General features: G+C 43.1%; 1 protein-coding gene across 3 annotated transcripts in view; it reads right to left on the bottom strand.

The window, feature by feature from the left end:
* Positions 1–16,939, bottom strand: part of LOC139377307 (glypican-5-like) — a 220,497-nt gene that overhangs the window by 54,952 nt on the left and 148,606 nt on the right. For all 3 annotated transcript variants that reach the window (XM_071120325.1, XM_071120326.1, XM_071120327.1), the window contains one exon: positions 11,365–11,485. In XM_071120325.1, the coding sequence (XP_070976426.1) occupies positions 11,365–11,485 (121 nt within the window). The remainder of the gene's footprint in view (positions 1–11,364; positions 11,486–16,939) is intronic.

Genomic DNA, 16,939 nt, shown 5'->3' with positions numbered 1-16,939 from the left:
AGCAAACTTAATGATGGTGTTGGAGTCGTGCTTGGCCGTGCAGTCATGAGTGAACAGCCACATCATAACCCAATGGGAGTAAATCAGTCAGAAGCATATTAGCATATAGCATATTAGCTCTGGTTCCTTTCACACCCACAGTGTAACCCTTCACTCCCCAGTGTGTGACAGCGTCAGCGGGCCAAGGTGCTGCTAGCGACAGCCCTCTGCTCTGGAGGACGCAGAGGGTCTTCAAATCGACCGTGTGTGTGTGGCCCTTAGGTTCATTTCCCTGACACATCATGGCAGATGTCAACAAGCGCCCTTGAGGTGAAGCACAACGATTGGTGTGTGTGTGGGGGCGGAGGGGAAGAGAAATAGGCTGAAGACGAGAAAATCAAATCAAATAAAAAAATTATTTGTTACATGCGCCGAATACAACAAGTGTAGACCTTACCATGAAAATGCTTACTTACAAGCCCTTAACCAACAGTGCAGTTCAAGAGGAGTTAAGAAAATATTTACCAAATAAAATAACAAATAAAATAACACAATAACATAACAATAGCGAGGCTATATACAGGGGGTACAGGGGGGGGGGGGGGGTCAATGTAATAGTCCGGAGGCCATTTGATTAATTGTTCTGCAGTCTTATGGCTTGGGGGTAGAAGCTGTTAAGGAGCCTTTTGGTCCTAGACTTGGCTCTCTGGTACCGCTTGACGTGCGGTAGCACGGAAAACAGTCTATGACTTGGGTGACGGGAGTCTATGACTTGGGTGACAGGAGTCTCTGACAATTTTATGGTCTTTCCTCTGACCCCGCCTATTATATAGGTCCTGGATGGCAGGAAGCTTGGCCCCGGTGATGTACTGGGCCATCCGCACCACCCTCTGTAGCGCCTTGCGGTCGGATGCCAAGCAGTTACCATACCAAGTGGCGATACAGACAGATGCTCTCATTGGTGCAGCTGTAGAACTTTTTGAGGAACTGAGGGCCCATGACAAATCTTTTCAATCTCCTGAGGGAGAAGAGGCGGCCACGTAGTTGTGGGTGAACCTGGAGTACAGGAGGGGACTGAGCAAGCACCCTGAGGGGCCCCCATGTTGAAGGTCAGCGTGGGGGATGTGTTGTTGCCTATCCTCAGCACCTGGGGCCGGCCTGTCAGGAAGTCCAGCATCCAGTTGCAGAGGGAGGTGTTTAGTCTTTGGGTCCTGAGCTTAGTAATGAGCGTGGAGGGCACTATGCTTTTGAATGCTGGGCTGTAGTCAATGAACAGCATTCTCACATAGGTGTTCCTCTTATCCAGGTGTGGAGTGCAATAGAGATAGCGTCATCTGTGGATCTGTTGGGGCGGTATGCGAATTGGAGTGGGTCCAGGCTGTCTGTGATGATGGTGTTGATGTGAGCTATGACCAGCCTTTCAAAGCACTTCATGGCTACAGGCATGAGTGCTACGGGTTGGTAGTCATTTAGACAAGCTACCTTAGTGTTCTTGGGCACAGGGACTATGGTGGTCTGCTTGAAACATGTTGGTATTACAGACTCAGACAGGGAGGATGAAAATGCCAGTGAAGACACTTGCCAGTTGGTCAGCACATGCTCGGGGGAAAACATCCTGGTAATCCATCTGGCCCTGCAGCCTTGTGAATGTTAACCTGTTTAAATGTCTTCCTCACATCGTGCATGGAGAGAGAGATCACACAGTTGTCCGAGCATAGCTGGTGCTCTCATGCATGGCTCTGTGTTGCTTGCCTCGACGTGAGCATAGAAGGTATTTAGCTGGTAGGATCACGTCACTTAGCAGCTCGCTGCTGAGATTCCCTTCGCAATCTGTGATAGTTTACAAGCCCTGCCACATCCGACGAGTGTCAGAGCCCGCATATTAGGATTCAATCTTAGTCCTGTATTGACGGTTTACATGTTTGTTGGCTCGTCGGAGCAATATTTCTTATAAGCGTCCGGATTAGCGTCCTGCTCCTTGAAAGAGGCAGCTCTAGCCTTATATATAACTCATTGTGGCTGTTGCCTGTAATCAATGGCTTCTGGTTGGGATATGTACGTATGGTCACTGTGGGGACGACGTTGTCGATGCACTTATTAATGAAGCCAGTGACTGATGTGGTAATCTCCTCAATGTTATCGGATGAATCCCGTGAACATATTCCAGCCTGTGCACAACACTGTTCAGCCTAAAGTGTGTTTGAGTGTGTGTGTGTGTGTGTGTTATAACACTGTCCGGCCCAGTCGTCTTTAAAGCCCCTTTAATTAACAAGAAAATTGATTAAATTAATTAAACGCCATCGCTGTGGCAACGACTCGTTAACCGGTGGCTTTCCTAAACGGTTTGTGTGTGATTGTTTATTGTTATTGTATGCCTGGTTGTTTATTACCTTTACAATCTCAATGGAGCAGTAGTGGTTTGAAAAGCAAATTGCTGTAACGTTTATTGCAATGTAGCAGCTATGTGGAGGCAAGGCCGGGCTGGCTGTGTGTGTGAGAAATACTCTACATAAACTATTTCAATAAGGGGATTCTATTGTGGCTTTTTTATATTATAGTATTGACTGGATAGGCTTCCCTCTGCCTGGCTATCTGGCCTGTTCTGAGGAGGGACTGTGTATGTACTAGAAGGTAGAAGTTGATGCCCATGACATCAGTTTGCTGCCCACAATGCCCAGTTTGATGCCAACTAGACCCCAGACTTCCTCAGACTTTATAGGGCCAGGAGTTTTACCTGACCACGTGATCTGACTGGGCAAACTCCCGTCCCTTCTCATGTGGGAATAATTCCACTTCATGTCTGGGTTCCCTGTGGAGCTATGATAGTTGGAGTAAAACAAGAACTGGTGCTAGGCAAAACTAGAACTGGTGCTAGGCAAAACAAGAACTGGTGCTAGGCTAAACTAGAACTGGTGCTAGGCAAAACAAGAACTGGTGCTAGGCAAAACAAGAACTGGTGCTAGGCAAAACAAGAACTGGTGCTAGGCAAAACAAGAACTGGTGCTAGGCAAAACTAGAACTGGTGCTAGGCAAAACAAGAACTGGTGCTAGGCAAAACTAGAACTGGTGCTAGGCAAAACAAGAACTGGTGCTAGGCTAAACTAGAACTGGTGCTAGGCAAAACAAGAACTGGTGCTAGGCAAAACAAGAACTGGTGCTAGGCAAAACAAGAACTGGTGCTAGGCAAAACAAGAACTGGTGCTAGGCGTTGTGGTGCTACGTTCCAAACGACAGGAAACAATTTCCACTCTGGCGATTGATCAATAAAGTTGATTAGATTCAACGCCACTGTTAAGGACGGATAAAAAATAGAGGGCTTACTTCCTGTCTGATGTCATCAACAATAAGTTCAAAAGTACTATAACACAAATACTAATTGCCAGATTGGTCATGATGCAAGGAGCACCTAGGTAGAGCACCAATAGGCGTTGGAGGAATCAAAACGCAATTGCCTGATTGGTCAAGTGGGGCCAGATGGAGAAATGCACCCTGGGAAAGGACTGTACGCCACATGGCGAGCATGAGATCACACACACTCAGAGATCCTCACGCTTAGCTTTAGACCCTTAGATCACAAGCCAAAAGGCTGCAGGATCTCCAACATGGGCTCTGTTCTGCTCTGTTCCAACATGTTTCTCCCTGCTCCTTGGCATTTCAGACAACGCTCCAGTAGTCCTGATCTTGGTTCAAGTTGGCTGTGGATGCACTTTACCGTTCTTGCTGTTATGTATGCAGCCTTCTCAATCGCTGAGTCCCAAATGACACCCTTTTCCCTATCTAGTGTACTCGACCAGGGCCCATAGGGCAGTGGTCAAATAGGGTACTATTAAGGATGCAGCCCATGTAGGGCATAGGACAGAGCAATGTTACGAGAATGTTATGAATGAATCAGTTATGAGGATATTGTGAGTCAGAGCAGTGGCTGTGTTCATCTGTCTGATCCAAGTGACTCACTTGTTATGATGCGTTTGTACTGTTTAGATCTTGGCTGTGGGTTTGACTCTTGGTGATGTTTTCATTGGTTCACAACCTGGTTGAATTAATGTTACATAAAGGTTAAACGCATTACTGACACGTGGCAATCTTCTGTCTCGGCTATCAGTGCAACCCGAGGGGTTCATCCCATATGGTCCACAAGCTAAAGGATAGGAAGCCATTTTAATGTACTGAGACACAGCCTTGTTGCTCTGCACTCCACCATGGCTACCATGACCCCCCCCCCCCCCCCCTTTCCATCCCTGTTTTCTCCAGGAACATTCTGGAGGAGTGTGTGTGTGTGTGTGTGTGTTTATCCTACTCACACTGAAGACAGTGTTTCCAGGAGTTACCAATCCCCTAAATGGTGAGGGGGAGAGATGCTGACTCACTGTGTGTCTGTGTGCCTCTGTGTGTGATTGTGTGTGTATGTGTGGGTGTGTGTGCATGTGTGTGTGTGTGTGTGTGTAACCACTCCAATGCACCGCAGCAGGGGGATAAAGACACACATTCCAGTCTTATGTGAGAATATTGATATTGTGACCAGGCTCAGTGGGTAGGAGGGCAAATCAGGGCCGTGTGGTACTATTTCACAGAAAGGGGATAGAGAGAAGCACTGGGAGGGGCTTCCCACCCCACATCACAGGGTCAATGGCAGAGTAGGGAGCCAGCCAGTAGTTGTACAGATATCCTGTAGTCATGGCTGGTATTTTAACAGTGTTTGAGAGATCTGAACTGCCCACAGAATGTGTGTGTGTGTGTGTGTGTGTGTGTGTGTGTGTGTGTGTGTGTGTGTGTGTGTGTGTGTGTGTGTGTGTGTGTGTGTGTGTGTGTGCGTGTGCGTGTGTGTGATTAGATTTCTGGTTTGGCTCAGTAGATTAATTATGTGTAATACACTGTAATATGGCCAGAGAGCCACCAGGGACAATTTAACACCGCTACAGTAGAAAGACTTGGAGCAGGGGCAGTGTGTATGAAGGGTCTCAGAGCAGGAGTGCTGATCTGGGATCAGTCCATGTGTTTTTATTTATTGTAATCTCAAAGGCCAAAAATGGTCCTTAAATCAGCACTCCTACTCAGATGTTTGATACATTCGGCCCCAGAGGATAGAAGAGGGAAGCTATGGATGATTGATGTACCCACAGTAGTATGAGGGACCAGAGAGGACATTTTGCCAGGACACCGAGGTTAACACCCCTACTCTTGGGACAGGTTTCATAGGATCTTTAGTAACCACAGAAAATGAAGAGGGCCAGTTTCCCAGATATGGATTAAGCTGAAATTATCCATTGAACATGTTTTTCAGCCCAGGACTAAGATTCATGTGAAGGCACCCCTTTTAAGATTTCAATTTGAAGGTTTAATGTGCCATCTGAAGTAGGGCAGTGTCCACGTTCCCATCATCATCCTGGGGCATTGGGGTCTCCTTAGACCAGTACCTCCTAAAGACCCTCCCCCCAATACCACTTCCAGCTACAGCTGGTCTGAGTGATCTTACATCCAGGCTCTGCCCAGGCACAACTCTGCTTAGCTTCAGAGGCAACCCAGTGGTTGGGATGGCATCCGTTTGTAAAGATTACCCAGAACATGAGTCTCCCCTGGCATGAGGACTGTAGTTCTGCTCCATCTCTTTGAAGAGCTGCTCCACTTGAATCATCTGGTCTAAACTAGTCCCAGTAGTGTCCTGAACATTAAAGACTGTTTAAAGGCCATGACATCACATTGGGCCATGCATGTGAGTCATATGTCATAAGTCACCTCAGACCTTCTCAATGGTTGGGACATGTCATGGACTGTCACAGTGGAGATTTGGTGGGTGTGCCTGTGTCACACACAGTGAAATGCCTTTCCTGCTCCAAACACAACAATTTTTTATTTTACCTTTATTTAAGTTAAGAACAAATTCTTATTTTCAATGACGGCCTAGGAACAGTGCCTTGTTGAGGGGCAGAACGACAGGTTTTTACCTTGTCAGCTCAGGGATTCGATCTTGCAACCTTTCGGTTACTAGTCCAACGCGCTAACCACTAGGCTACCCTGCCGCCCCCATATCAATGTTGTGGAAAAAATAAATAAACAAATAAATAAGCTATGTATATACAGGGTCAGTTAGTTCCAATACCATATTTACAGTGTGTGTGTATGTGTGTGTTTCCATATGTGTGTGTCCGTGTGTGTGTGTGTGTGTGTGTGTGTGATAATAACCCATGCTCTGCTCTCTGCTGTCCTCAGCAGGCTATAGATTTCAGACCTGACTTCAAACAGAGCGTCGGTATTCCCTGAGGCCGGGATTCCAAGAGGCCCTTGACATGGAATACCGCCGGGCGGTCACTGAGGGGGTGAGGTGGGGAGGGATGGGGGGACAGTGGGGTTATGGTCGCCCCTCTGGGGGTCTCCTATTCAGACCCTAGGAAGGCTGGGAATACCAAGAGGACCTGGCTCATTGCTTTTATCTCTATGCCTTTTAGAAGTGTGGCTTGATATAATGTTCTGTGGGTGGGGTGGGGTGGGGTGGGGTGTGTGTGTGTGTGTGTGTGTGTGTGTGTGTGTGTGTGTGTGTGTGTGTGTGTGTGTGTGTGTGTGTGTGTGTGTGTGTGTGTGTGTTAACTTTGCTAGCTCGTGTGATGAGCAAGCTTTCCTGACACCTGAAGATTTGCGCAGGTGACCCAGGTTTGAACCTTGGTCGGTCAAACAACTGTATGTTTGTGTGTATCTCTCTCTTCATCCGTTTCCATCAATCCCTCTCTCCCTATCGCTCTATACCTTTCCATCAATCCCTCTCTCCCTATCGCTCTATACCTTTCCATCAATCCCTCTCTCCCTATCCCGTTCCATCAATGCCTCTCTCCCTGTCGCTCTATCCCGTTTCCATCAATCCCTCTCTCCCTGTCGCTCTATCCCGTTCCATCAATCCCTCTCTCCCTATCGCTCTATCCCGTTTCCATCAATCCCTCTCTCCCTGTCGCTCTATCCCGTTTCCATCAATCCCTCTCTCCCTATCGCTCTATCCCGTTCCATCAATCCCTCTCTCCGTGTCGCTCTATCCCGTTCCATCAATCCCTCTCTCCCTATCGCTCTATCCCGTTCCATCAATCCCTCTCTCCCTGTCGCTCTATCCCGTTTCCATCAATCCCTCTCTCCTGATCGCTCTATACCTTTCCATCAATCCCTCTCTCCTGATCGCTCTATCCCGTTCCATCAATCCCTCTCTCCTGATCACTTTATCCCATTCCATCAATCCCTCTCTCCCTATTGCTCTATACCTTTCTATGATGTCTAAGTAGCATTAAATAACCACAGATGGCAAACCTCACACTAGACCAAACCGCTTATACAACTGAGATTTTAACGATTCTAAATATCAGACAGGGACCAGTGAAATCTGGATATATTTTTTTATATATTTTGATATGGAGTGCTGACGCCCTCACTGCTATTTGCCTATTCATGATTCAAAAACGCACACAAGCCTCTCTCAATACACACCGTACCACCACCTACCTGCTGCTCTGAGCAACAGAATATAAAGTGAATGAAAATGAAATATACGCACATCCCAAAAGTTAAGGTGTTGGAACAGACAAATGAATGCAAAGACAGAAAGGAGGACTCTAATACACTCCAACTGTGGTTTATTAAAACACAGGGAGTGAAACATTGTCCAGTTACGCGTCTCCAGTAACCCACAGCAGGGGGTACATCCGAGATACAGATATATTTTCAGAGACCTTTTAACTCCCAGTACCTCTCCAGTTGTAAAAGGAGTCAGTGAAAGTCTCATATGATCCCCTGTGGGGCTGCAGTGTTTCAGAAGCACCAGATTTACAGAAGCACCAGATTTACAGTATAGGATAGCTCAATCAAGAATCTGTCCCTCTCTTCAACTGGCTCTCAACTACGGTCTATTTGTCTCATCTCGGGCCTCACGGCGTTTGAGATTTACTGTAATAAAATGTTTAATAGCAACACAGTTATTTACTGTGGCAGATGATTTTGTTCAGTCGGTCAGGGTTAATTAACTATGTTTACTGTAATAAAATGTTTAACAACAATACAATCATTCACCGTGGCAGATGCTTTTGTTCAGTCGGTCAGGGTTAACTATGTTTACTGTAATAAAATGTTAATAACAATACAGTAATTTACTGTGGCAGATGCTTTTGTTCAGTCGGTCAGGGTTAACTATGTTTACTGTAATAAAATTTTAATAACAATACAGTAATTTACTGTATCAGATGCTTTTGTTCAGTCGGTCAGGGTTAACTATGTTTACTGTAATAAAATTTTAATAACAATACAGTAATTTACTGTGGCAGATGCTTTTGTTCAGTCGGTCAGGGTTAACTATGTTTAACCTATACATGTACAGCATATGGGCCATGCAACAATTAAAGGCAAAACGATGATGGTATTGCAAGCACCATGCTCCAATCAACTGTACAACTACATGACAAAATATCTGTGATATGTTACAGTGAGTACAGATCCAATAGAGAATAGGCCAGGCTAGTAGTCTAGTAATCAATCATAGAGTTAACAGACCTCTCCCTATCGTGTCAGAGGCTTGGAGCCAATACACTGACCTATCCCATCGTTACATTCCAGGCAAGTCACTAAGCACTGCTTTCATCAACCTCACTCATTTAATTTCTTCACTGTGTGTGTGTGTGTGTGTGTGTGTGTGTGTCTAGGGAGGGAGACACATTAACATTGTAATGCTGCTATAGGGGACAGAGAGCATTATGAATGCATCTCCACCCAAAAACAGCTGCGCTGGTGGTCTGCAATCAGAACTCGCCCTCTCAGAGCTCCTTTCAGTAGACATGAGCTGTATTTACTGTCAGAGTAGAGGGGAGGAGAGAGGGATGAGAAGAGAGAGGGAAGAGACGGGGAGATGATCCTCAGAGAGAGAGGGGGGAGGGAGAGAGACAGAGCGAGGAGGGCTGGAGTGGGCGAGGCTTTTCATGGACCTTTTTATGTGGGGTCAGGTGATTAGAAGGCTTAGAGCTCGTCTCTGCCGCCACGGACGCTCCTCCGAGAGAACGTGTGGTGTGTGTAAAAGAGAGTGAATGGCACAGTGTGTGTGTGATAGTGTGTAATAGTGTATGTGTGTGTGTGTGTGTGTGTGTGTGTGTGTGTGTGTGTGTGTGTGTGTGTGTGTGTGTGTGTGTGTGTGTGTGTGTGTGTGTGTGTGTGTGTGTGTGTGTGTGTGTGCGTGTGTGTGTGTGTGTGCATAGTACCTTACAACTTATCCCCCCCACCCTTCGCCGGGTCATGGCAGTGCCAGTGTAACACTAAGCTCTTGTATGGAGTATGTCAGTGTGTGTATCAGTACCCTGGTGCCAGCAGTGCCCCCTGTGATACCAACTCTGTGGGCTCTACTAGGAGAATGTCATGTGGCTGTATGGAGATTAAAGACACTGTCACTTCACAGCACCACTCTGTACAATCTTCTTAACATGCACACGAACACGCATGCACGCACGCAGGCACACACACACACACACCTGTGTGCGTGTGTCTGTGTGAAAACCCGTGTGTTCCATTCCCTAATATGTGTGTGTCTGCTCCTGCATGCGTGTGTGTGTTGTGTGCAGACGCATGTGTGTCTGTTCCCCCATCTTCTGTGTGTTTATCCAGTGAATCCTGGACAGCGGCTATGGGCAGATTAAACAGTTTGCCACTCTGGGTGACCCTGTCTGTGCTCTTATCTGAAGTAAACACTGAAGCCCAGCACCTCTCTCTCTCTATCTTTTTCTCTCACTATCAAGGTATAATTGAATATCTTTAAATGTCAACAGCATCACGTCTCCATTATGGGTTGCCATGGCAATGACCCCTCACCACCCCAGAATGCATTGCAGGAGGAAGTCACCATTGTCAATCAGAGGAGACATCAGTAATCTCTCAGCAACAGGAGGATGGACAGACAAGTAGAGACAGAAAGGAAGAACAAGAGAGAGAGAAAATGAGAGGAGAGATGATGGATGGTAAGGAAGTAAGAAAGAGGGGAGAGAGAGAGGGGAGAGGAACACAGAGAGTGTGAGAAAAGATAGAGAGGGGTGTAAACAGACGAGGAGAGAGAGGGAGAGTGTTAGAAAGAGAATGAGAAAGGAGGGGACAAAGTGAGGGAGGAAGAAAGAGATAAAAAGAGATGGCCAGTGTGAGTACTATCTGAGGGTATAATATGCAGGGCCACAAAAGGCAGCAGTGAAACAGAATCTGTCCCCTCAAATGGCCCCTAAGGACCCCTGGGCAATAGGCTTTTATACCCGGGCCCTTTCAGGACCTAATCCTCATCTACATAACAACGGTGTCACTTTGAAGCTGCACTGTGTCATCTCCGCCTGGCCGTCACTCACTGCTGGCCTTTTGCTCTGTGTGTCGCTCTCTCCCGATGTCTGGCATTCTCTCTCTCTCTGTCTATCTCACTGTCTCTCATTACCTCTCTCTCTCTCTCTCTCTCGCCGTCTCTCTTTCCCCCTCTCTCATTTATCGTTTGCTCTTACAACAATCTTGGTATAAGAGAGAAACACAGGAAAGCAGAGGTCAGCTAACAAAATACAACTATGCCTCAGATGTCATGTCAGGTGCTTCTACACCTGCATTGCTTGCTGTTTGGGGTTTTAGGCTGGGTTTCTGTACAGCACTTTGAGATATCAGCTGATGTACGAAGGGCTATATAAATAAATTTGATTTGATTTGATTTTGATTTGATGTTATGGTGTGTTCAATATTCAAGTAACAGGATCAAACGTAGTGACACGGACTAGGTACAGTAAAGCCAGAACCAATCCAATAAGACCAAACTGTTTTCTCCAGTTTTACCTATAATAAACAAGATCCGAACTGTCCAATATACGGTAATACAGTATGTAAGCTAGGATAATAAAGCATATAGAAAACAGTAGATTGTAGCATCTGTATCAAGTTTCATACATTCCTCCTCTTCTCCTCAACAGCTGCCCTGAGGGTAGAATACAGTATGGTACAGTAGGAATCTGCTCTGTTCTCATTGTGTTGAAAGAGACATGGATCCACATCCACTGCTTTAGGCTCTCGTCCCACTTCCACAGAATATAGCTTTTCTTTGTAGGTCTGGAATCTCTAGATGACTAGTTATGCACTGTACCTTTAGACAGCGTGCACTGTCTGCACATATACTAGTACAACCTTCCTAAGTAGACACATGAACACACAACAAGAATATGTTTCTTTAAATGTGTCATTCTAAAACCCATCCTTTCACATGCAAACTTAATGATAATTGTATAAACCTGTCAATCAACTGCCTTTGCCTTGTCTGGTCTCACCTGTTTTTGCTGTATACGCCTATAGCCAACTCAGTAGCGATACAACTTTGTGTTCGTGTAATCATGGTAACAGCATGAGGCTGGAGGGATGGCCTACCTGGTTGAAGCGCTCCAGCCTCTCCTTGACCTCAGCCAGTTCGGGGTTAGGGCTGCGAACTTTGACCTCTGGGTTCTGCTTCTGGGCCTGGAGACCGTTCCCCACCACTCTGCCTGTATAACTAGAGAGAGATAGAGAATGATAGATGGGGAGAGAAAGAGAGGTTGAATTGATAATTGAGTTGTTGAACGTAGGCAATAAAAACAGCAACATTGCATCACATCACAATCTGGATTATATGTCAAACAACCAATATGTATCAAAACCCTTATTTAATATGCATCAAAACCCTCCTTCAATATGTATCAAAACCCTGCTACAATATGTATCAAAACCCTTATTTAATATGCATCAAAACCCTCCTTCAATATGCATCAAAACCCTGCTACAATATGCATCAAAACCCTGCTACAATATGCATCAAAACCCTCCTTCAATATGCATCAAAACCCTGCTATAATATGCATCAAAACCCTCCTTCAATATGCATCAAAACCCTGCTACAATATGCATCAAAACCCTCATTCAATATGCATCAAAACCCTGCTACAATATGCATCAATACCCTGCTACAATATGCATCAAAACTCTGCTACAATATGCATCAAAACCCTCCTTCAATATGCATCAAAACCCTGCTACAATATGCATCAAAACCCTGCTACAATATGCATCAAAACCCTGCTACAATATGCATCAAAACCCTCCTTCAATATGCATCAAAACCCTCCTTCAATATGCATCAAAACCCTCCTTCAATATGCATCAAAACCCTGCTACAATATGCATCAAAACCCTGCTACAATATGCATCAAAACCCTCCTTCAATATGTATCAAAACCCAAACATTAAATATGCATCAAAACCCTCCTTCAATATGCATCAAAACCCTCATTCAATATGCATCAAAACCCTCATTCAATATGCATCAAAACCCTCCTTCAATATGTATCAAAACCCAAACATTCAATATGCATCAAAACCCTCCTTCAATATGCATCAAAACCCTCATTCAATATGCATCAAAACCCTCCTTCAATATGCATCAAAACCCTCCTTCAATATGCATCAAAACCCTCATTCAATATGCATCAAAACCCTCCTTCAATATGTATCAAAACCCTCCTTCAATATGCATCAAAACCCTCATTCAATATGCATCAAAACCCTCCTTCAATATGCATCAAAACCCTCATTCAATATGCATCAAAACCCTCCTTCAATATGCATCAAAACCCTCATTCAATATGCATCAAAACCCTCATTCAATATGCATCAAAACCCTCCTTCAATATGCATCAAAACCCTCATTCAATATGCATCAAAACCCTCCTTCAATATGCATCAAAACCCTCATTCAATATGCATCAAAACCCTCCTTCAATATGCATCAAAACCCTCATTCAATATGCATCAAAACCCTCCTTCAATATGCATCAAAACCCTCCTTCAATATGTATCAAAACCCAAACATTCAATATGCATCAAAACCCTCCTTCAATATGTATCAAAACCCAAACATTCAATATGTATCAAAACCATCATTCAACATGTATCAAAACCCAAACATTCAATATGTATCAAAACCCAAACATTCAATATGCATCAAAACCCTCCTTCAATATGCATCAAAACCCTCATTCAATATGCATCAAAACCCTCATTCAATATGCATCAAAACCCTCCTTCAATATGCATCAAAACCCTCATTCAATATGCATCAAAACCCTCATTCAATATGCATCAAAACCCTCCTTCAATATGTATCAAAACCCTCATTCAATATGTATCAAACCCCAAACATTCAATATGCATCAAAACCCTCCTTCAATATGTATCAAAACCCAAACATTCAATATGCATCAAAACCCTCCTTCAATATGCATCAAAACCCTCATTCAATATGCATCAAAACCCTCCTTCAATATGTATCAAAACCCAAACATTCAATATGCATCAAAACCCTCCTTCAATATGCATCAAAACCCTCATTCAATATGCATCAAAACCCTCCTTCAATATGTATCAAAACCCTCCTTCAATATGTATCAAAACCCTCATTCAATATGCATTAAAACCCTCATTCAATGTGCATCAAAACCCTCCTTCAATATGTATCAAAACCCTCATTCAATGTGCATCAAAACCCTCATTCAATGTGCATCAAAACCCTCCTTCAATATGTATCAAAACCCTCCTTCAATATGTATCAAAACCCTCATTCAATATGTATCAAACCCCAAACATTCAATATGCATCAAAACCCTCCTTCAATATGTATCAAAACCCAAACATTCAATATGTATCAAAACCATCATTCAACATGTATCAAACCCCAAACATTCAATATGTATCAAAACCCTCATTCAACATGTATCAAACCCCAAACATTCAATATGTATCAAACCCCAAACATTCAATATGTATCAAAACCCAAACATTCAATATGTATCAAAACCCTCATTCAACATGTATCAAACCCCAAACATTCAATATGTATCAAAACCCTCATTCAACATGTATCAAACCCCAAACATTCAATATGTATCAAAACCCTCATTCAACATGTATCAAACCCCAAACATTCAATATGTATCAAACCCCAAACATTCAATATGTATCAAAACCCAAACATTCAATATGTATCAAAACCCTCATTCAACATGTATCAAACCCCAAACATTCAATATGTATCAAAACCCTCATTCAACATGTATCAAACCCCAAACATTCAATATGTATCAAAACCCTCATTCAACATGTATCAAACCCCAAACATTCAACATGTATCAAACCCCAAACATTCAATATGTATCAAAACCCAAACATTCCATATCAAAACCCAAACATTCAATATGTATCAAAACCCTCATTCAATATGCATCAAAACCCTCATTCAATATGTATCAAAACCCAAACATTCAATATGTATCAAAACCCAAACATTCAATATGTATCAAAACCCAAACATTCAATATGTATCAAAACCCAAACATTCAATATGTATCAAAACCCTCATTCAATATGTATCAAACCCCAAACATTTAATATGTATCAAAACCTTTCTTAAATATGTATCAAAACCCTCATTCAATATGCATCAAAACCCTCCTTCAATATGCATCAAAACCCTCATTCAATATGCATCAAAACCCTCCTTCAATATGTATCAAAACCCTCATTCAATATGTATCAAACCCCAAACATTCAATATGTATCAAAACCCAAACATTCAATATCAAAACCCAAACATTCAATATGTATCAAAACCCTCATTCAATGTGTATCTAAACCCAAACATTCAATATGTATCAAAACCCTCATTCAATGTGTATCTAAACCCAAACATTCAATTTGTATCAAAACCCTCATTTAATGTGTATCAAAACCCTCATTCAATATGTATCAAAACCCTCATTCAATGTGTATCAAAACCCAAACATTCAATATGTATCAAAACCCTCATTTAATGTGTATCAAAACATTCAAAGTGTATAATGCAGTAGTGAAAATGATAACGTGCCAGCTAAAATGTTGATGACATTCTTCAAGTCTACCCTCTATCGGTTTCAAATTCAAAGTAGAACAAAGCACTTTGGATCCACTCAGAGAGATGAGGACAGTTAGACCAGCATGTTCTCAGCAGCACAACATTTTCTCAAAGACACTATCATTCTACATTGTAGAATAATAGTGAAGACCTCAACACTATGAAAAAACACATATAGAATCATGAAGTAAGCAAAACAGTGTTTAGCTAATGAAAATATACGTATTTTATATTTGAGATTCTTCAAAGTAGCCACCCTTTGCCTTGATGACAGCTTTGCACACTCTTGGCATTCTCTCAACCAGCTTCACCTGGAATGCTTTTCCAACAGTCTTGAAGGAGTTCCCATATATGCTAAGCACTTGTTGGCTGATTGTGAAAAAACAAAACAGTCCTATCTAGTGCATAGACACAAAGACAGAAGACAGGAAACAACCACCCACAAAACAGGCTACCTAAATATGGTTCCCAATCAGAGACAATGACTAACACCTGCCTCTGATTGAGAACCATATCAGGCCAAACATAGAAATAGACAAACTAGACATACAACATAGAATGCCCACTCAGCTCACGTCCTGACCAACACTAAAACAAAGAAAACACAAAAGAACTATGGTCAGAACGTGACACCTATTTGCCATTTCATAAACTTAAGCCTACTAAAACGTGTGTGCTCTCGGGCCTGGAGAAAAGCTAAAGTTATTCCCCTACCTAAGAATAGTAAAGTCCCCTTAACTGGCTCAAATAGCCGACCAATCAGCCTGTTATCAACGCTTAGTAAACTTTTGGGAAAAATTGTGTTTGACCAGATACAATGCTATTTTACAGTAAACAAACAGATTTTCAGCACGCTTATAGTAAAGAACATTCAACAAGCACAGCACTTACACAAATGACTGGTGATTGGCTGAGAGAAATTGATGATTCAAAGATTGTGGTGGATGTTTTGTTAGACTTCAGTGCGGTTTTTGACATTATAGATCATAGGCTGTTGCTGGATAAAACACATGTTTTTTGGCTTTACACCCCTTGCTATATTGTGGACAAAGAATTACCTGTATAACAGAACACAAAGGGAGTTATTTAATGGAAGCCTCTCCAACAAAATCCAGGTAGAATCAGGAATTCCCCAGGACAGGTGTCTAGGCCCCTTACTTTTTTCAATCTTTACTAACAACATGTCATTGGCTTTGAGTAAAGTCAGTGTGTCCATGTATACGGATGTCCCAACACTATACATGTCAGCTACCACAGCAACTGACATGACAGAAACACTTACTAACAAAGAGCTCCATTTAGTTTCAGAATGGGCAAGTCCTAAATATTTCAAAAACGAAAAGTATTGTATTTGGGACAAATCATTCACTAAACTCTAAACCTCAACTAAATCTTGTAATGAATAATGTTTAAGTTGAAGAAACTCAACTGCTTGGAGTAACCCTGGATTGTAAACTGTCATGGTCAAAACATATTGATACAACAGTAGCTAGGATGGGGAGAAGTTTGTCTATAATAAAACACTGCTGCCTTCTTAACAGCACTATGAACAAGGCAGGTGCTACAGGCCCTAGTTTTGTCGCACCTTGACTACTGTTCAGTTGTGTGGTCAGGTGCCACAAAGAGGGACTTAGGAAAATTGCAATTGGCTCAGAACAGGGAAGCACGGCTGGCCCTTGGATGTAAACAGAGAGCTAACATTATTGATATGCATGTCATTCTCTCTTCTGCCTTAGCAGCAGCTAATGGGGATCCATAATAAATACAAATACAAAATACCTAAGCTGTGTTCCAACGTAAAAGCCTATAAGCAAGGTGAACTGAAGTATCACTGGCTGATCTAAGTAGTGATGCGTTGATAAGGTGTATATGTATCTCTCTTCATCTGGCTGGAACAGCACTTCACAGAGTTGCAATAGAAGTCTTAAACCTCCCCTAGCTTCACCTCTCTCCTCTCACTCTCTCTCCTCACTTCTTCTCTCTCTCCCTCTCTCTCCTCAGAGTGGCTGGCATTGCTAATGCTCT

This window comes from Oncorhynchus clarkii, chromosome 20 (genome assembly GCF_045791955.1).
Source record: "Oncorhynchus clarkii lewisi isolate Uvic-CL-2024 chromosome 20, UVic_Ocla_1.0, whole genome shotgun sequence".
NCBI lineage: Eukaryota > Metazoa > Chordata > Actinopteri > Salmoniformes > Salmonidae > Oncorhynchus > Oncorhynchus clarkii.
The sequence above is the reverse complement of the archived record's forward strand: the minus strand, read 5'-3'. Positions and strand labels throughout refer to the sequence as shown.